Genomic DNA, 21,923 nt, shown 5'->3' with positions numbered 1-21,923 from the left:
CGACGACGATGATTGATAGTCGAATTGCTCTGAGGATGTTGTAAACAAACACGCTGTGAAATCGAATGGAATAATAAGATGTCGATACTTCTTTGGTCCATAATTTTCAACTAGCTACTACTCTGTCACACTTTCTTCTGAAATTTGGCTCTAATGCCCTCAAGTATTGTATGAAGTACGTATAAGTATTTATATTTCTTTTGAGTTCCAAAGCGTATGGCAATGAAACTATGCAAATGTGCCTAATCAAGCGTTCAATTCACCACATTTTTTTTGATAATTCCGACGCCTTCTCACATTCAAAAAAATATTTGCAACTACAGTGACACCTAAAACTGAAAAAGAACAAGTTACGCCCACTGGCATTAAACACCAACAACTCCGAGCGAGTTGGACTCACATAGCGGGCCACAGAGGACGTGGGAAATTGCAAGCTCAGTGGATTTCAGCATTGAACTCAATACTTGAGACACTTGCAATGCAAACTGTGGTTTAAAAAAATAAAAATAAAAACAAAAACAAAAAACTACAAGAATGTTTAGACTAAACGAGTGAGCATGCCAACAGCAGTCAAAAGTGCATGCAAGCAGAGTATACCTACATATAGCTAATGATGAATACAGGGTGGAGCAATTCATTTTCAACCAACTTACAACTGTTATAATTTTGAGTACATAAATGCAGGAAGATTCTGTTGGTTCTTAAGTTAGTCCTAAAGTGTGCTGAAAGACATATCGAAAATTCGAAAGAGATTTGAAGGTTTGGATACACGGACTGCCCGTTAATAGTTCACCCGGTATCCACAAAGGCTTTTTATAGTACAGACAAGAAAGTTGCACAATTTTAATACTACCTGTCTTTAAATTGTCTTTAAATCAACCCGGTATTTTGGCAAATCCAATCAGTGCTACTAACGCCAAGACATTCCAGATCGTCGAACAACTGGTACCCCAGAGCACTGAAACGCATTATTCGAAGTGCAAGACATTCACACAGGAAGCAATGAATAACAGAATGCATTTATCATCTCTACAGCGCTTACAGAAATCGTTTTGGAACCGGATGCCCATACATTTTTGCACATGTTGGCCCCTATAACGATATTCACAGAAGAGGAGTTTATGGATATTTTTTGTCCAACTGTAGTATATCGGATGCCGGGATAGTAGTATTATGCATATTATTGGTCTTCGTCAATGAGCTCCAAGCAGTACCTTCTGACATACATGTGACTCCATCGGCATCTTTTGCAGTAGGTGTCTACTTAATTTCTGCGATAGCCGGCAACAAATTTATATTTACATTGCGAGGCTCTGAATCTAGCCGTCTTATGGTCAACAATGATCTTGTATCTTATTGATGTTCCCGCAAGGAGTCTAGTCTTTTGCTCGTTTTTGATAGCCAAATCAAGTGTCACTTTCATCGAGTGTTCGCCCAAACAAACGGAATTCTCTGCTGTTTTCCAAATTTGTCCACCTGCCAGTAACAATTTTTCTAGGATCTTCTCAATTTGTGAAATGCCTCCACTATGACACTCGCTCAAGCAGCAACAATTTTTCCAACCAACTATTACGTTTTATATGAACAGCTCGCCTCCGTAAATGACTTTGTTACTTCTAGTGTTGGTGTTGACTCAGAACTAACCTTTGTTGTTCCAGGGTTTCCTGTATTACCTAGCCTTTCTGCGCAGGTATCGGAAGCTCCCTCGCTTTGTCTTTAACTCTTCTATGAAACTTATAGTTGCCATGCCCTTCAGCCGTTTCGTTTTTCATACCCGCTGCCGTCCTATACAGCTCGTTGTAAACTTATAAATTTAAATTCTCTCGAATGTAAACCACCTACATTCGCTCATGTTTGCCATCGATTGCCAGAAATTACTTGGTAAGATCGGCTTCAATGCCCCCAATAGAGTATTGCGCTCTTTTTCAGGGCTTTAGTAGAATGAAACTAATTATTGTGGTCAAGCCGATACGGAGGGATCTTACTAAATTTAATTTAAAATAAAAATGTTAAATATTGAGCCGTCTATCATTTGGTTTTCAGTTATTTAGAAGTTTAATTGAATCTGTTTATTCCTGGTGTAGTTTATTCTCTCTTCCCCTATTAACTTTATTTTGTCTGTAAAGTTTGTAACTTTTGTTTGTTTTGTTTATGATCATAACATCATTAAATACTGAATTGAATCGAATAAACGAAACCCAGAGGAACTTGTTGGTTGGCTCTTGCACGATTAACCTTACGTGATATTTCAATTCCTGCTATGTTGCTAAGCAGTTGACAACCAAGCCATATAAAATTGGCTAATCAAACGTTTCGACCCTTTTCTCACTTACTCATCAACTTCTCAGTTTCCTGAAAGATCGTTATGTCCCAGAACCCAGTGCAGTAACGCGATTCTACCGAAAAGACTATTGGAATCTTGAAAAGTTTTGAACGCATGAATCTGAAAATTTAATTGTTTTCCAATATTTTTTCTTTTGCAATAAATTTCAATTCCAAATAAAAACCATTCAGTGTTTTCAAAAGTTGCAACGCATTCGGGTCACCTTGTAATATCATATACAAATATGCATTTAGAGAGATTGATAAAAAATAAAGCAACAAGGCATGCGACCAAAAGAACAACAATGCAGAATGCAAAACCAAGAAGTCCAAATTAATATCATGAGATAAAAAACAGTCAGCGAAAATGTCGCTGAAGCTGAAATTTCTACAAACTCAATGCAGGCCGAGTGCAGTGTTGCATGCACAGCAATTCTTAGAGCGTAGAAGTGATGCAAGCCAAGACAATTGGATTTAATGTTTTATTTTATTTTAAATTTTTACTTTTTAACAATCGCATGAATCAAATTGCAGATTTGCACGGAAGTGCGCGCAGCGATGACAGTTAATTTTAATGTTGCGCAAAATTCAGAACGCACGTGGTGGTGAATGAGGCAGAAACACAAAAAACAAGCAAACAAACATGTAGAGGAGGAAAGGTGAAATTGTTGAAAACTTTTCACACACTACTGTTGTACATAATATACATATATACGTGTATATATGTATCTATTTTGGACTTTTTCATATTTTTCCAAAGTATTTGCTTCGCTATGAGAAAAAGTAAGTAGTTGCTGCAACAATTGACACAGATTTTGCGCAACTTGCATGTCTTGGCATTTCTCTCGCTCTATAAAAGCTAAGAAAATACCAAAATTTCACACGGAAATTTAATTTTGATTGTTACTGTGCAAGCGTGATGTGCAATCGTCAGAGAAACAATTTGTAGAAAATATTTTTGGTTGCAAAATTTATGAAAGAAAAACACGACTTCATGTGAATTATGAATGGGGAATAAATATATTTGTACTTTTGATGGAATATTTCATTACGAGGGTGTATCAAAAAGCTACTGAACATTGAAATAAAGAGAATTGGGCAAAAACAAAGAAAGATTAACTTTTTAATGCTCTTAGTCCGATTTTATCTACGCTATAGACAAAGCAGCAAAAACGAGAAGACTAATGGACTTACCCCCGGCAAACTTTACCATTTTTATTGATAGTCAAGCAGTGATCAAGGCACTGACCGCAGCGCGCATCAATTCAAAATGTGTTACAGAATGCAGGAGGTCGCTCTCGCTTATCAAACAACACATCACCACACTTTGTTGGCTACTCCTCCGGAGTGGAGGGAAAGGAAAGAGCGGATGAGTGTCCATAGGAAAGGCGAGTGGTAGAGGACATAAGCATTACTCTACACTGCGATTGACTTGAGCGTAATTGCGGAAACCAGTAGAAGGTGATTTCTAACTACTACTCTGACTACAAAACTGAATCTTAAAAGGATAAAATGTCTACTTCGTTTCAACAGATCAACTACCAGCGTTCTCACAGGTCACTGCACTATGGGCTCCCTAGCCAGTAGAATGGATGCACCGCACAATGACTTTTGCAGGAGTTGTGGAGATGAAAAAGGAATTGAATAGGTACAACACCTCCTCTGTGAATGTCCTTCACTTCAAAGAAGCCGCGCCGAAGACCTGGAGACCTTAATAAAAAGATCTAAGTGGTTTAAGCAACTTAGGGAATGGAAATCAAATGCAGGTATCACAACGGGTCTTCGGGTCACCGAATGTCTTGTCTTAGACAAGCAACCTGGCTAACCTAACCTAGTCTGATTTTAGTTCGGTGCATGTCATCCAACATTTCCTTAATTTTTTTACCGCCCCCAAAAAATAGTATACAAGAAGTGATTATTCCATTGTTAACCACTTCATTCGATGTGAATCCTTTACTGCGGGCAGAGTAATTGAAAGCTAAAATGAGAGCTGCGCCATGCTGGTCACCTGTTTATTCAGCTTTATATTATATTACACATTGACGTTATTTTTAGCATTTGGGGCAAATGCATTTCAATCAGACCTAACATCTGGACTCCATTCGACTGTTCGCATACAACTACCTGAAGATAATCACGGGTTAGTTGCCTTTCTGACATCCCGGTTTTATAACAACCCGCTTTTTATTAACAGAAATTGTGGTGTTTTCTGTTAATAAAAAGCGGGTTGTTATAAAACCGGGATGTCAGAAAGGCAACTAACCCGTGATTATCTTCAGGTAGTTGTATGCGAACAGTCGCTTTTCATTTACTAATAAACTACTTTTTTACCAAAGCAAAATCAAATTATCTAATAAAGTTGAATAAATTCAACCGCATTTGTGAAATCCTGCATTAATCAGCAATCGATAAAGTAAGAAATGTTTGGTTGCTATCCACTTCTTACCATTGGTGGCTTACATTTTAAAAATTAAGTGAAAAAAGATCCACAATGGCCATTGACACCGAGAAAACAAAGTAACTGACGCGCTTTTAATGAGCTCAACCACCATAAAGACAATCAAAATGAAGAATAAAAATTTCTTTCGCGTTTTAAATTCCATTTCAAGCACAAAAATTGCTTTACGACAGCTAATAGACGCCCCTGAATCATTAAAAAATTTAAATTCACAAAAAAACATATCAAATTCATGTAAATTGTGGATTAAACAACGGAAATATATAGAAAAACGTAAATTAATTACAACATGCAACAACAAATTATTAATGGATTTATGTGCATTCTCCGGCTTCAATGCTGCCGCACACGTATGGGCAGAACTATTAGATGCAGTAGGGGAGCCAAGTGCATGCCTAAATGCATATACAAACACATACACATACATATACATATATATATGCACACACATTTACATAAATGCCATGCAGTGCTTTCAAGCCAAGTATCCCGGCGCAAAAAGCGGAACCAAAGGCTTAATAAAGCCAAAAACCAACACCACCGCCAACACAAGAACAACAACAAAGCCCGATTGATACGTCATATTGATGACCAGCATTTATGGCAAGGAGTAAATGGGTGAAATGCATTACATGCCTGCTCAACTCGGCTATCTGGCGCTTTTCAAAATGACTGATCATGACGGCAAAGTTCAGAATTTTTGGGTGTGCTACGAAATTGATAGTAACGCGGTTGTTGGAAGGGAATGTATGAATGTGTGTATGTATGACACGTAGGTGTAATGCAGGCAGCAAAGATAAACCTTTTGAATTATTGGTTTAATCAGCCAACTGAGAGCGATGACTTCCTTCTTTGCGTTAGTTTATCTTTTCCTTTCTCATTGAACCTTTTACTCTTACACTGAAGTGATATGATAGAAAATATGGCTGATCACGCATTGTCGCCATTGAAATGACTTCACGTCTGCCACATCATTCTTTAGTAGCTTTAGACGCTGCGCCACAAGCTTAAACACGAATTAAATGGATTTGCCAGAATCACTTTAGATTTTTGATATTTCTAAGCAAGCTAGTGGTTTTACAGAGATGTGCATAATATTGGGACCCAATGTTCTTATGAAATTTTTAAAATCTAATTGTGTAATTCAGGAAACAAAGGTGTCCCAATTCCCTAAACTATTAGCTTTAGATAAAGTCAAAATGGTAGTTTTACTTTTTTAATCACTTTTTAGAACGAAAAAGGCATACATATTTTTTATCGCCGAAGGATAGCGACTGTTGTAGTAATTTATCAAGCCCTGCACGGTCAAATCACCAATCGTCGTCATCAATCTTATCTAATTGTAGACCCAAGACATGCTGATTCGGCTGGGTAGGTTCAAAGGGAGACGCGTGATAGGGCAGTACGAAAATATAGCGAGAAACTGCTCACAAATTAACTTGTGAGTTAAGAAATAATTTAAGCTTGAGTTTGCGCAGTGTTTGGGACTTATGAGTCCAGCTCATGGGCTCATTGTATCACTCGAAAGTATCGGTGTTGAAAATTTATCAGAAAGCAAAAGTAATTTAGAAATGTTCTACGAGTAATATTGAATAATTCCATGTTAAGAGATCCAAATATTTTGGATATTTTCTGAAAATTTGTTCGCATTTAAGTTGGATTATAATAAGAAGTAAATAAAAAAAATTAAAAAAATTACTTTATAATTGTGAGATTTATTAAATGTTTAAAATTTTGGTTAGACTTTCTTCAAGCCAAATTTTTTCTTCTTTTAAGGATTTTTATAACTTTTTTCTTTTAATTTTCTAAGATAAAACAAATACGTTTCTGAAAATTTTGTTTAATTATTTGTTAAAAAAAAATTTTTTTTTTTTTCTCAAAAATTTTGAACAAAAAAAGTTTACTTTTTTTAATATAAAATTTTTATACAATAATTTTTTTGTTGCTTTTAATTTTGTATATAATTAAGTATATTGTAAATATACTTTTTTAATTTGTTGTTAAACATTTTTAAGGAAAAAACTGGAGGGGTTTTTTAAAACAATATAAATTTTTGCTCAAAATTTTTTAACAAACAATACGTACTTTTTTTTTAATTTAAGAATTTTATAATTTTTTTTTGGTTTTTAATTTTGTAGAATAAAATAACTTAAACAAATTATCAATTAATTATTCGTTGCATCAAAATTTGAAACTTCCTCAAAAAACTTTTTCCCCGAAATTCTTTGAACACGCTACAATTTTAGTATAAATAAATAAACAAATTTCAAAGCAAAAAAAATTTCGATTCTAATAATATGCACACCACTGTACATGGGCCATGCTTTTGTGTGCACACCTAACTTGAAATACTTCAAATTCTTCAAAACTCTTTAAAGCACTTGCGCATGCGCCTACTTCTACTACTGCATTATCTATCTCTTACAAAGGCAACACATACTCATAGGCGGTTGATGAATTTTCGTGTAACATCTTTGCTACGCCCTCGAATTATTTCCACATTTTCTACCTGCTTTTTTCACTTGTACACAGTTCTATTAGATTTTTCCATGTTTTCTTGATTAATTATTTGGCTTTTATCGCGCACACATTACACCAAAATCTTCCTGGCTGGCCGAGTGTGTGAGTCGAACAAGTTTTAAGCATATTTTGGAGTAGAAAAGGTATAAGAAAAATAGTTGCAAGTAACTGAAAGGCACCCCTTCTTGAGGTGATAAAAATTGAAGTTATATAAAATAGAATATAAAACTAGAAAATACCCCAAATGTTTCCACTTATTTACAAAATATTTTCCTTTAACTGAGGTCAACTGAGTTCATCTTATTGCCTATTTGCTCAGTGCATTTTTATTCAGAATGCATTTTAATTATTCTCTTTCCAATGTAGTTGCCTTTTATCACTATCTGCGTATTTACAACACTAATATTTAAGAAATTTTATTAACTTTACTTTATCATTAAACAAACAAAGACGAGTTTTCTGTTTTCGTTTCAACGATCTGGTAGTAAAATTTTGTCATTTTGCCTCGAATTGAGGAAAAGTGATTCTCAAGAAAGCAAAGTTTACTTCCATGTTGGATTTTTATCTTGAAAAAGATAAAACGTTGCTATTCTCAGATCTTTACGATACCTGAAAGTGAAATCACTTGCGTAAATTACTTACTTAGTAAGTGTAGGGAGAAGTTTAAGATTGCACTTTGTTCTTGTTGTTATTGCTCATTCCCACAGTTTGCTGAGGGTATCTAGCTGTTGAAATTGTATGGGGAATTTTAATGATTTTTATTGTTAGAAGAAAAAGCATTTGAATATATCTGACAAAATAACTTATGTGACTTTAAGAGGGTTTTCTGTGAGATCGTAGAAAAATATAATATTTAATTGAACTTTTATTAAGATCGTGACTTAAGCTACGGCTATAAAGGAGTAGTTAATGGCATATTTCGGGAGAGGTACGCAATTTGGTGTTTGACAGAAAAAATGAGAATCAAATTAATTGTTTTTTTATTAAAACTACACAGAGATGTAAGTATATGCCACAGTTTTGATTTTATAGATCGAGTGATGTTACAAATTAAAAAAAAAAAAAACTTGAGAAAACCGTCTCCTCTCAATTTATTATACTCACTCTTAGACCTAGCTGTAGTAGGGTTCTCGTTTGTGCCAATTCTTACTCGTTTCCACAACAGTCGGCTCTACGTAACCGTAACGAACGGATTTATATCCGACCAATGACTGCCACTTCAGCAGCATTCCCCGTATATGTATGGGGAAATGTTTATGCTGCTACAACAACAACCACCAACTGTTACTGTGTAATTACACCCATGTCTTTTTTTAAAGGGTACATACGAATAAGACCGTGTAAAATCAGAGTTGGGTGTATCAGGTGGAAGGTTTAATGTTGTTGTACCCAAAACATTTGCAAAGGGGAAATTGAGAGCACAAGGGAGTGCAAAGTGACATTTCATTTTAAGGGGCAGTTCGAACTTTTACCGGACAGATGTTTACTTGTAAGAATTAGCCAGTAGAAAACAGATTTTTACAAGCACTTATTTATGCTGAATTTGGTAAATATATATATAAAAAAATATAGCTGAATTTTGTAAAATATGTGGTGAAGAAGTTTAAACAGAAACAATTGAACTTAAGAAAAGTGTGCAGTATAATTTGAAATTTTCCACTTTTTTAACCTTTATGAAGTAAGCACCGAGAAAACTTGCTAGTTCTCACTAGTTTTGCGTTCTTGTACTTTCTGTGATATTTGCCTCTCTCAGAGCGAATGTTTGCAAATTCTCAGAAATTTTCTTTACTTTTCCTACTGGACAATTTTTACTGGAAAATTACGAGTACATGCCTTATTTCAATAAACTTTAATAAAACAGTAAAAGTTTGTTCTAATAAAAAAGAATATTACAGGATTACCAAAATTATTTATTTTCCTCAAACTTTAACAAATAAATTATTTATTGCAGATTATTTCGTTATTGGTGATAAGAGAGAGTTTTTGTTCGCGGATTATTCCGTTGAATGATGTAAGAGGGTTGTTTTCGAGTGCATGAAAATAGATTTTACGTAGTGAAATGACATTCTTTTGTAGGTTTGAGATAAAAAAAGGGGAAGACAATGAGAGAAAAAATACTGGCACGCATAGTTCAGCTTATCTAGAAATGTTTAAGTTGATTTTGAGTCAATACATAACAGAAATATGAGAGAACAGAAGGCCCAATTTTAAACTATATGGTGACAAATTTGTCGCCAGTGTCCCTCCTAGCTTCAAGTTTCTCTTATTTCTTAATATTTCGAGAATGTTTGTTTGCCGCACGATCAATCGCTTTTCCCAAACGTCTGAAGTGACAGACGGAAGTGGAAAGAAAGTGGTCCTCGCGTGGTTCGAATCAGTGCAGCCATAAAAGCGGTTTGAGAAAGAATTCAAAGGAAATCATGTCCAGACAAATAAGTGTATCCAACAGATCCATGTCAAGACTAATTAGAGATGATCTTCAAATGAAAGCCTTCCTTCGCTCAACTGGTCACCTTTTGACAAAGCGCTTGAAGAAAATTAGACTCGACCGATGCAAGCAGCTTCTTTGGTGGGACGAGCTCAACGGCTATAAAAGTGTTTTTTTCACAGATGAGAAAATGTTCACTGTTTTAAAAGTTGTTAATAAGCAAAACGGCAAAATCTACGCTAAAACTTCTAAAGACGCAAAAAATGTTCCACATACTCAGGGCGGCCACTATTCAGCCTCTTGTAAAGCCGTTATATCTCTTCTATTCTGCGAAAAAGGGGTTAAGGTCGGGGCAAAAGTTTACCAAGAGGATGTCTTAGAAGGCGTGCTGAAGCAGTTGAGCAGTACTCTCTTCAGTGGAGAGCGTTGGATCTTCCAGCAAGATTCCAATCCAGCAAATAAAATGCGAAATATTATCGGGAAAGTATTCTGTAGGTTGCTTTGAAGCCATGGGCAGACAAACATTTTGATGTCAGACCATGGACGTTTCAACAGGACTCGGCACTATCTCACAAAGCTCGAGTGAACCAAGAATGGCTAAAAAACAACGTTGCGAACTTCATAACGTCCTCACAATGGCTCTCAAATTCACCAGACGCGGATCCTATGGATTATTCCTTTTGGACCATTTTGGAGAGTGAGGTCCGAACTAAAAGATTCACCAGTCTCGAGGCACTGAAAAAAAGCCATTTTCCGCAAGTGGACGAAAATACCTGCAAGTCACATTCGGGCAGCTTGGGATTCGTTTCTGGACAGAGTCAAGGCCACAGTCAAGGCAAAAGGTGGCCATATCGAGCAAGTAAATTGATTCTTAATTTTGTATTATTTTCACACATTTTTTGCTTTGAATTAAAGAAAAGTAATTTTCTAATATAAACTAAATTGATGGTGTTTTTAATTGGTATTTAAGGACGTAGCCTGGTCAAATACTCATTTTTTATAGATATTTTTTTGTAATTGTTTTTTTTTTTTAAGAAAATAAAATGCTATTATTGACATCAAATAGTATACAAAAACAATTTGTTTCTTACATATTTTTTTTGTAGTAGGGTGACACCAAAGTAAGCATCTTAAGGGGGTGGTAGGGTTTAGCGCTAAAAAAAACACTTTTTTTTTAATTTTTTACAGAAATATGGCTTAACCCTTTCAATACTGACGGGACACATACGTCCCAATGCACGTGCTAGGTCAGTAAGTGCAAAAACGACAATTATAGATCTACTGAGTGTTCATTACGGGTGGGACAATGTTTTCCCAGGACATTTTCTCAATTCCTAGAAATAATTGCTTTATTTATACAAGAGGACATACTATTTAGATCACTAGTAATAACTTTTCATGGTTAAATATTTTTTCCCCTTAAAAAAATCCGTATTGAAAGGGTTAAGATACTTTAATAAAATCAGTTGCATGTTATTGTACATCTTTTCAATAAGTTTTTAAAAAAAATTAATAATAAAATATTGACAAATAAGCCCATGACAGAGTTTTTTTGGAGATATGTTTTTCGAGAGGTGCTCTGCGGTGCCAATCGGCATTCGTCGTAGAATCATCTGAAACTAAAAAAGTCGAATTTTTCAGTTAAAGTATGACGCTTTTGTTTACTATTTGATGTCAACTATAACATACTAAAAAATATCTATAGAACATTAGTATTTGACCAGACTACGTCCTTAAGGCAAAATAAAATATATAAAAGTCATTTTAACACAAAACTCTTGTTTCGCATAAATATTCAATCTTTATGTTTCTCTGGGTTCCCAAAAAAAAAAAACAAAAAACTTATAAATGCACAGAATGCCGGGCCCTAAATGTTACACTTGTTTGAATGGGTCCCGCACAAATTTGTTTCAACTAATCCGTTTATGTGTAATACTTTGTTCACAACTCACCTTTCCTGCTGCTTTCTTGTAACGCCTGGTTGCCTCGTTGATAAGATCCTTCACCAGTAAATCGCCACTGCCGCATGGCACGACAATGCGAATGGCACCAAAACACACGGTGACCTTCATTGCTTCAAAGTTGCACGTTTTTCAATGACCGATTTCGTTCGTTTATACAAATTTGTCTACTTGTTTATATTTAAACAAAACACATAACACCTTTGGGTGTACAAGACTTCTCGCGATTTTGCTTTTCGTGAAATTAACTACATTTACGTTTATGAGTTTAACATTTAAACTGCACATTAGGTTTTATATTCAACATTTCTTAATTGGAAAAAATATAGAAATAATATAGAGACTGGCTGAATTGAAAATATAAAAGAGAAATTTCAAAAGGGATAAAGCGCGCGCAGGCGATCGTCTGATTGTGGCGACACACGCACAAACATAGGTACATAGGTATGAAGTCCAACAACAATGCAAATGTGTGGCGTACATTATGTGTTTGACGGTGCGTGCAGCCATTCTCAAGAGGGTTGAGGTGGCAGGGAATCGCCCTGCAATGGCCACGGACAAAGCGCAATGGTAATAGCGGCAATGGTGGTTCTTGTATTGCATGTGTATGCCGTGTGTTTTGGTTCTAGGTGGTTGGGTTTTTTTTTTGTGGTCGCTTCCACATAAATAGAGAGCAGCTGCGCTTTGCCATCAGAAAAGTACGTTACACAAACACCAACAAAGTGGTTACTCTGTTAGAGCAGGATGACTGCACTATAGGGAGGAGGATGTAGAAGGATGTTTAGCACTTGACAGCTGCACTTCCTCCAAACGTGTATGGAAATCTGCGGCGAGTGCAATGCAGAGGTGAATAAATTTTTTGCTGTACATTTTAATGGCATTTTGTCACATTTCCTTCTCAATAAATTGCAATAATCGAATCGTATAAAATATTTCTGTGTTCGAATTGGCGTTGACACCTTACTTTGTTTTTGCCGTCATTGTTGTATTCTACCAAAGCAATGCAGGCTCCTCAAAATCCAAAAGTAATGCCGCCACTAATAAACACCGATTGCACCTCTTGCGTGAGCCCAAAAGTGTCGCGGTCACCACGGAGTTAGTGGTGTGCGCTGTCCCTTTAATATTTTAATTTTAGAGGCAAAGAAATTATGAATCACTACCGTGACAAAACAAAGCATACAAACAACATCCACACACAAAAAAATTGTTGGCAGAAAAAGTGATCTACGAGCGCGGCTGAAAATAACTGGATTTACAGCACAGGTTTAGAATCCCAAAAATGTGCCCATAAGGAAAAAAAATACTGGTTGTAAAAATGTTTAGCACCACAAAGAAAAATGTTGTAACACTTTATTTACTTCACTTGTCGTTTTTTCTTCACCGCTTTTGCATTATTAACGTTTCCATTTACCTTCGTCGCCGTTTGTTTGTCGCGGTCGGCACTTATGGCATTTTTATCAATTCTTAGTTATTGCTTACTCTCTTTCTTCTTTTTGCACTATCTCACATACACGTTCGTTGGTTAATTTTCGCTTACATTTTATTGCATTTTATATATTTCGTTTCTACTGTGATTCACATTTAATTTACTTTTTGTTAAACTATTAAGTTAATCGCGTATTCTTTTGAATTTACATTTAGCAAATATATTGAATTGGTTAGTTTTCGTTAAATCCGATCAGTAAACGCATTTTACTCATTACACACATGAACAATTTGAAATTTTCAAAAATCGCGTTCACCGCACACGCGCGTTTCACTCCCGTTCGCACTCATGTCAACAACTCGTTTGTCACTTGGCTTCCATGGAATTCTGCCGTTTACCTTTGCTTCGTCATTTTTCACTACTTCGTTACCACTCGTTTGTTTGTTGTTTTTTCGAAGCTACAATTGTAACGTCTATTTCAATGAACAGCATATGTTGTTGTTGCTATATTACTCGCTGTTGTTTACCTACCTGTTCTCTGCCAACAGCAGCAGAAGCAGAACTTGTTTTTGACAGCAAAGAACTCGTTGACTTTGTTTGACAGAAAGTTTGTTCGTTTCTCGTAAAGGGTATTGCCATACACAAGAAATGGGAATATGTAGTTAGAAAAGTTGCTTCTCTGCGCAATTAAACTTATGATTTACCTAACGAAAAGAAGTTTATTTTACTATTGTGCTTATGTATCCAAGATCTTTTCCACACATTCGCAATAAAGTAGCCAAATGATCAAATTCAAATCAATATACAAATGGTATAAGCGTAGAAATGATTATGTGCTGATTATTTCATGGGTAATTATCTACTTAGAAGTGGCACCGATCGATATGTACTGAGTCCAGTATTAACAATTCGAAATGTGAGTAAGTTTTCTTTTTTCAAAAAGAAATTCTTAAGTGCACAATCACACTATAATATAATTTAATATAATATTTTCATTAACAATAACCAGTGTATTTTTATCGCTGCATGTGAACTATCGATATCGATAACTATGATTTGACTGCTGAGAATGGCAAACTTTGCAGACATTTCTGTTCAGTAAAATTTGGCAAGTCAAAGCTATAACACGACTTGTGAATATTTATTTTGAAGAAATTTTATATTTTCACGAGGTTCATACAGCACTGGGGGACATCATCGGTCCTTATGTATTTCGAAATCAGAAAGGAGCTGCCGTTACGGTGAATGGTAAGCACTATAGAGCTACACTGACTTAATTTTTTTTACAAAAATTAATTTTGTCATATGGCCAAAATTGGACTAACCTAATTATATTAATCATGTAATTCGAAGCCGCGGCGAACAAATGCAGGATATCATATTTCAAAAAATAAATACCTTGAAATCTGAAATATTATAAGAAACAAAATTAGTTTGAAGTTCTCAAGCTCTTGAAAAAACACCCGCTATTTAAATTATTACCAATATTTTCCGAAATTTTTTTAAAATACAGTTTACATATTTCACCATTTGACGGGGTAAAAAAATGGTTTTCCTTTTAAGAAAGGAGCCAATATGCGTTGATTAGTACTCCGTCGTTTTGACTAATTTTCTTAATGTCTATTTCCTATGGTATAGCCTAGAAGTATTTGATTAACATATGTAGTTCATAACAATCAATTTAAAATATGTGCGCTCCGGGCGTTTTATTACATTGGCAACCCCAATAGTCAGCTGTCAAGTTTGTTTTGATTCGACGGCGTGTATTCCTCATTGAAAAGCATTGTACGAAAGGTTCAAAAGTTTTGATTTTTCTAAAGCCTATAATAAATTCACTTGAATTGATTTACCTTCCAATGATTATGAAAATGAAACAAAACAAACGCCGTGTTGGCCTACCGCCACCACCATCTCGAGAAGAGTTGGAAGAAATGTCACAGGAAGGCGTGAAAGAGTCGGTCAATGAACAATCGCCGCACTCTGGATCCGATGTAATGGAAGACAACGTCGATGAAAATAATGTGCAACAATCATCAATAGTCAATAACGATGAGGATGAAGATGATGACGACGAAATGGATTTAGGCAACTTCGACATGAAACCTACAAAGAAGAAACGAAAAAAGGGCATCATTTACGTTTCGAACATACCCAAGCACATGAATGTTACAAGAATACGTGAAATATTAGGTGAATATGGAAAAATAGGACGCGTCTATTTACAGCCAGAAAAGCTGCCTGGCGGTAAGTAATAAAATTATGATATTAAGAAGATAACTGGAACATCTTAAACTACTTGCAGGTAACGATAAAAAGAAAAAACGCAAACGTCTTGCGCGCCATTTCACAGAAGGTTGGGTTGAGTTCGAATCGAAGCGGGTGGCTAAAAAACTTGTTGAACTATTGAATAACAAACAAATTTCCACCCGTAAAACATCACAATTCTATGACTATCTATGGAGCATGAGATATTTACCACGCTTCAAGTGGGTGCATTTGACCGAGCGTATGAACTATGAGCAAGCAGTGCACAAGCAACGTCTACAGACTGAGGTGTCACAGGCGCGCAAGGAAACAACATTCTTCCAAAATAATTTAGATAAAAGCGAGTTTTTGAAGAAAAAAGAGAAAAAGGCGAAGAAAGTCACAGAAGCGCAGTCGGCAAATGCGTGATAGAGACGAGACGGGGAAAATATATAGTTTTAATTCTTTGATTAGTTTTAAACGTTTTTTTAGGAATTTGTGGCAAAAAATATCAGTTGAAAAATAAATTGTGGCAATATTAAAAATTTCAATTCTATTGCTGTTGTAGCAGAAAACACATTTCACGTAAATGCGTGAGAATTCTTATTCAAGTGGCAGTTCGTGACTCGATGTAAATCCGGTAACGTAGAACACTCCGGTGACGTGCGTATCTGTAATCGTTGAATTGTCGTTTGACGTTCAACTCAGCAAATCACAAGAAAAAAATCAGGTCCTATAGCGAGTCCCTTTGTACGGGTAATAAATAAAAATATTGCGAGAGCCCTACCTTGAGAGGTTTGGTTTGCAGAAAGCGTAGGGTAGAGAGCGATCAATTTAAATGAGCCCAAGCTGGTTTTTCTCCTAATTGAACTACATAGGTACATTTAGAAAAAAAACAGAAAAAGTGCGTGTAGCGTAGTACACATAACAGAAGTGAAACTTTCAAGGCAGCCAAAGAAAGAGGGAAAGACCCGAGAGAGAATGAGAGAGAGAAAGAATATATATTTAAATAAATTCACAACATTTGCAGAGAATACAAATAGACAAAATTTACAAAAAACGGAGAAAGGTCGACCGGTCTAGGTAAACGCCGGACACAAACCGTGGCAACAACGCGCTCTACTCCGAGCGTTTATCACCCGCACAAACGCAGCGATTCCAGGAACGCAGTAACGGCACAAATTACCGCAAGGCAATACCGGAATGGATAGCACTTTATAGTACGCACAAGCACTAGCCAGGAAACGGAAATAAGCGCCAAAAAGTAGACACCAAAAAAAAAAAACGCCAAAAAATTGGGATCAAAAAAAATATATTTCCGAATTTCAATATTGGGATTTCTTAGAGATTTTTTACGTTAACGCAGAAAGAAATTTTTGAAATTTCACTTTTTTCTCCGAATTCAAAATTTTATAAAATTTAAAATTTTATTTTATACATCCTTGGATGAAAGCATCAAGTGATGGCAGACCTGAAGTTGTCATAAAAGCTCCGGTTAACAGATGGCCACAGTGCGTTGTCGTCTAGATAAGGTCCTCCTGTCTCCAACGTGAGGCAGTCTACTCATCCAAACCACTGATGCATAGGTGATAATAGGTCTTGTCATAGAAGTGTAGATCTATAGAACCTTGCTAAGGGAAAAACCCACGTTTTCCCAAAGACACCCCTGCACCGCCAGACAGCTGTCAGTGCTTTGGATGTCTTTGCTTCAACGTGTGACTTCCAAAGAAATTTGCTACCGAGGATTACTCTAAGATATTTGATTTCTTTGGATAGCTGGAATGTGAGTCCTTTTAGCTTAGGCAGAACGAGTCCATCAAACTGCCTCCTTCTGGTAAAGAGGACATTACCTAATCAGCCTTTACTTACTTGCATAAACGGAAGCAAGGCAAATATGAAGAAAGCTGTGATTGTGATAACAGTACAATTGCTAATGCGATGCTCTTCATCTGATAGCCGTGTTAAAAGGAACAAATTATTGTGAACAAAATAAAATCATGTGATGCTAAGCTCGTTATTTCGCGTTTTATTAGCTTGATTTTTTTATCTTTATTTGATACGCGGTAGCTCAACTGAAATAATTTTTAATTTTTGTGACTTCTCCCGCCAACGATTTCATCAGCTGTTCGTAAAACTTGCAAATTGTTGCTGGTTTGCGTACTCGTACTTTTTTTTATATTTTTTTCTTTGAGAGCGAATTCCGGGAAATTAATTTACTGGCAAGTTACTTAATAATTTTCACAGGAACAGACCTACTGTCACTTCAACAGCATTTTTTATTATGATTGGTCTGCGTCGTGCCACTGCTGGGAAGTCGCATAGAACATGTTCTGCCGTTTCTTGTGCCTATTTGCAGAGTCTACAAGAATCGTTTTCTATCGCACCTATTTTTTCCATGTGATAATTAATTTTACAGTGTCCTGTTAGTTCAGTGTAAAATTTTATGTACTTTCTGCTTTGGTAAAGGACTGCTTCTGATTTTATCCGTTCGGGATCTATGTGTCTTTTCGATTGCCGCATGCCTGATAGGCCTCGTTGCTCGTGCTCACGCAGTAAGGCATTTTTGAAGCTGTTATTTACCCCGCAGAAAGGTTCAGTGTCCGCAATTTCATTTCCTTCGTGATTAGCATTTCCCAAGAATGTATGGGGAATGCTTTATGCTATTCCAACGATAACAAAAACATTAACATTAAGGGAGGAAGTCCATGTAGAAGCCTCAAAATCGATCATTTTTTAAACATATTTTTAAAGGTGATAAAATAATTATATTATTTTGAAGTTTTAGCACAATTTTATTTAACCTTTCGAGAGTACAAAAAAAAAATTTTTTTCATTTTTTTTTCCAAAATGGCGGCTCAGGATCATTTCTTGTCGGCTGCCTACGGCGCGAGGTCCCAAACTGCTCTATTTATTACTCGTAATCTATCTGAAATCTGAAACAAAAAATTAAATTGGTTTTTTTTATAACATGTTAACGGAAATAATGAACCTATAAAATTAAAAAACAATTATAAAATAAGCCTTTGAAAAAAATCAGAATTTAGGGCTATTTTATTGACAGTTTTAACCCCCAAAAAATAATTTATCAACGCGAAATATCTGAAATTTTAGGTTTATCCTTCCAATAGTAATGTGCAGAAAGGCCTCACCAAGCTTCAAACAAATCGGTCGACAACTTTTTGAGTTACAACACGAGCAGTTTTTAAAAATACAGTTTCGAGATAATTGAGTTTAAAGTTTGAGGTACAGGAGCGCGTGGACCGCTCTCTACATAGCTAATGGGCTGTAGAAGCTATAATATTAGGAATTTCCGCTTGAAAATTTTGCAGTATATTCTTAAGATACAGGGTGGGCCATATAGCGTTTGCTTTTTGAACCGCCTTTTTTTTTGGGAATGGTAACACAAATGACATGTCAAATGTGTTCATAATTTACTTAAAGGTTGGACATTTACGAAATGGGACGCTATACGCTTGAACAAAATTTGGAAATATTGAAAACCTATTTCCAAAGTGGCGAGTCTTCTTCTTCTTTTCTGATGAAGCTCATTTTTACATCGATGGCTACGTCAATAAGCAAAATTGTCGGATTTGGGGCTCAGAAAATTCACACGTTACTATAGAGAAGCAAATGCATCCACAACGAGTCACTGTTTGGTGCGGTTTTTGGTTTGGCGGCATCATCGGCCCATTTTTTTTCGAAACTGAGCGAGGAGCCGCGGTTACAGTAAATGGCGAGCGTTACCGTTGCTCAACGAGTTTTTGTTTCCAAAAATTGAAGAGGATGACATGGACGACATTTGGTTTCAACAGGACGGTGCAACTTGTCACACTGCCAAAGTTACACTCGAACTTTTGGCTATCGTTTTTGAAAACCGAATAATCAGCCGAAATTCCGATATCAATTGGCCGCCTCGGAGCTGTGATTTAAGCCCGTTGGACTATTTTTTGTGGAGAGCCGTTAAGGACAAATACTATGCGAACCATCCAGAGACGGTTGATGCTTTAAAATACGAAATCGAAGTTGCCATTCATGAAATTGGAGCCCAAACAATCGAAAATGTGCTTAAAAATTGGGTTGATCAAATGGCCTACTGTAAAGTCAGTCGAGGCAGTCATTTGAACGATATTGTTTTTATATGTACATATATATTTCATAAATGACAGTGTACAATCTTCAAAATAAAAAAAAAGTTTGAAAAAATATTGATTAGTTTTTTTTTATAGCCGATTCAAAAAGCAAATTTTACATGGCCCACCCTATACTATACTTTCGAAATATCGAAAAAAAATCGATTTTTTGAAAATTTTACATGGACTTCTCCCTTAATCAGCAGTACTCGTATCGCACAAAGCTTCTCGTTTAGTAAAATAAGTATTTCCGAATAAATTCTCGATATGCATTCTCGTTTATTAAATATTTTTCTCTTATGTGCTGTTTGCATTCTTATAAAACAAGTTCTTAGTTGTATGGAACGTATGTTTGCTTTTTATACTAATAATACAATTTCATTATAAATAACAATTATACTTAACACTAAGGAAACATAGAAGTATATTGTGAATATAATATTTTTGCTTTTTTATCAATTTCTTAAAAAAAATTACCACAGTGTTTATCTTAGCACAGTTTCATGTAATGTAAAAGACTTAGGAACTACAAATACTAACAAATTAAACAAAAACAATCAAAACGGTAATTTGTCCACAGTCTACACGAGTGCCACTGCTTCGGTACATAAATCGCAATTAAATCCTCTGATCGTGTGATTTCGATGACAACAAAAACAAGGAAATATGCTTGCATTGTATTCCAATTGTTGTAACGTTTGTTGTGTAAGTGCTCTTATTAGCTATGTACAATATATTTACAACAAAGATTTTTTCTTTCACAAATCGCACTAACAACTACATATCTCACTGGCATACAAATCCACATGTTGCGCCACACACGCACTTACAAGCGTAACTAACACAACTTACTATACATACACACGCATTATTAGATGTTTATGTACTTAATTGTTTTTGTTTTTTTTTTCTCGACTGCCTTGTTCGTACACCACATATTTTTTAGCCATAAAATTCTTTTACTATCTCCACAATACTCTGATAAGTGCCAATGGCAATCCCGAGCAAGGCTATCACTATGATTGCCATGTTCTTCAGAAAAACCCAAGCGGTCAGGGCTTTAGGCACGCCAGCGCGCATCAAAAAATCGAGAATCACCGGAATTAGAAAGGCCAATGACGTGGAGCAGAATGCACCGATAAGGGAAATGAAGAGGCTGAGCTTTGGCACAAGCACAGCAACGCTAACTGCAAAAAGAGAAAAGAGAAAGAGATGCAAAATGTAATTTAAACTGAATATTGATAAGATAAATGCAGTAGATATGTATCTAAATGAAGACATACATATATGTATATATGTATATATATATATGTACATATGTATGTATGTGTGCGCATTTGAAGCACCGAGAGATTTTCATATGGATATCTATTCAAGTCAGGTACTAAAAAAGTCTTTGCGTCATAAATTTTATCAGCGAAAAAGTAGCTGGTATTAAAAAGATTTTTGCCTTATAACGGTTATTGTGTCGGATAAAATGTTTGCGTTGTCAATAAATGTACGTTTCCCACTATTCCAACAAATGGTCCAAGGCGAATCCACAGTGACTTCGATACAGCAACTGATTTGTTGTTTTTTTTTTTTCTTGCGATTTTGTTAGTTTGAATGTCAAAGTGCTCTGCTACTCTGCTTATTGGTTGAAATGTTGATATTAAAACCACTAAATGTAACAACATTTTCCCTACCGAAATCACCATGTATGAATATGTCATGAAGTGGCCCCTCTCCCACGCCAGAGAGAGTGCATACCTCATTTTAATTCAAGTTTTGTTTTTCAAATTCGGATAAATCCGATAATTTGACATTGTACAAAAGTACGAGTAAAACACTTTTTTTCTTCCTATTTCCAGGTATGAGTTTGACAGACAAATTAGAATTTTAAAACAATATATATTAGTAGAATATCGATAAAAATTCAAAATAATATCTTTGATTTGGAAAATTTATAGTGAAAAATATTTTTTAAATATATCTTAGCTCTCATAAGGCTATTTATTAAGAAATATCTAAATTTTTCAAAATTTTTTTAACTTTTTTATACGATTTTTCTTTTTAATTTTAGCATTTTTTATGCAACCAGTCGATCTCAGTTGTGGGTATTTTTTGACGATCAGCTGAGTGTTTTTACTTATGGATTTGTACAATGAAGGTAGAAGAGTATCCTTGAGATTCAACATACTACAACTTCCAATCATCTTTGCGGAACTATCAGAAGGATGGGGCATCTAAATATCTGCTCCTTAGCTGCCCAGCGTCTGGCTGGCTAAGATTCAGGCATATTGGTTTTTGTTGTTGTTAATGTTGTAACAGCATAAACATACCCAATAAATGTATGAGGAATACAGCAGGAGTGACAATATTTGACTGGATATAACTCCGGGTCGTTCCAGTAACGTAGAAACGACTGTTTTGGCTCTAATTTTTTACCTTCCCC

General features: G+C 35.5%; 3 protein-coding genes across 5 annotated transcripts in view; 1 reads left to right on the top strand and 2 right to left on the bottom strand.

Annotated features, from left to right (window-relative positions):
- Positions 1 to 13,462, bottom strand: part of LOC129239594 (uncharacterized) — a 95,498-nt gene extending 82,036 nt beyond the window's left edge. Inside the window, exons 1-2 of one of the 2 annotated variants that reach the window (XM_054875206.1) lie at positions 13,048 to 13,462; positions 11,681 to 11,921 (exon numbers count right to left, since the gene is read on the bottom strand). In XM_054875206.1, the coding sequence (XP_054731181.1) occupies positions 11,681 to 11,800 (120 nt within the window). In that variant the 5' untranslated portion in view covers positions 11,801 to 11,921; positions 13,048 to 13,462. The remainder of the gene's footprint in view (positions 1 to 11,680; positions 11,922 to 13,047) is intronic. The other variant, XM_054875207.1, reaches the window with a different exon arrangement.
- Positions 13,463 to 14,846: 1,384 nt separating this feature from the next.
- Positions 14,847 to 15,896, top strand: LOC129237621 (uncharacterized). The gene is made up of 2 exons (XM_054872479.1): positions 14,847 to 15,359; positions 15,418 to 15,896. The coding sequence occupies exons 1-2, from the start codon at positions 14,972 to 14,974 to the stop codon at positions 15,786 to 15,788; spliced, it is 759 nt and encodes a 252-aa protein (XP_054728454.1). The 5' UTR covers positions 14,847 to 14,971; the 3' UTR covers positions 15,789 to 15,896.
- A 4,411-nt stretch (positions 15,897 to 20,307) lies between these two features.
- Positions 20,308 to 21,923, bottom strand: part of LOC129237852 (neutral amino acid uniporter 4) — a 34,540-nt gene continuing 32,924 nt past the window's right edge. For both annotated transcript variants that reach the window (XM_054872810.1, XM_054872811.1), the window contains exon 6: positions 20,308 to 20,676. In XM_054872810.1, the coding sequence (XP_054728785.1) occupies positions 20,432 to 20,676 (245 nt within the window). In that variant the 3' untranslated portion in view covers positions 20,308 to 20,431. The remainder of the gene's footprint in view (positions 20,677 to 21,923) is intronic.

The sequence above is a fragment of the Anastrepha obliqua genome, chromosome 2, assembly GCF_027943255.1.
Source record: "Anastrepha obliqua isolate idAnaObli1 chromosome 2, idAnaObli1_1.0, whole genome shotgun sequence".
In the NCBI taxonomy this organism is placed as follows: Eukaryota; Metazoa; Arthropoda; class Insecta; order Diptera; family Tephritidae; genus Anastrepha; species Anastrepha obliqua.
Note: the sequence above shows the minus strand (reverse complement) of the source record. Positions and strands in the feature narration are given on the sequence as shown.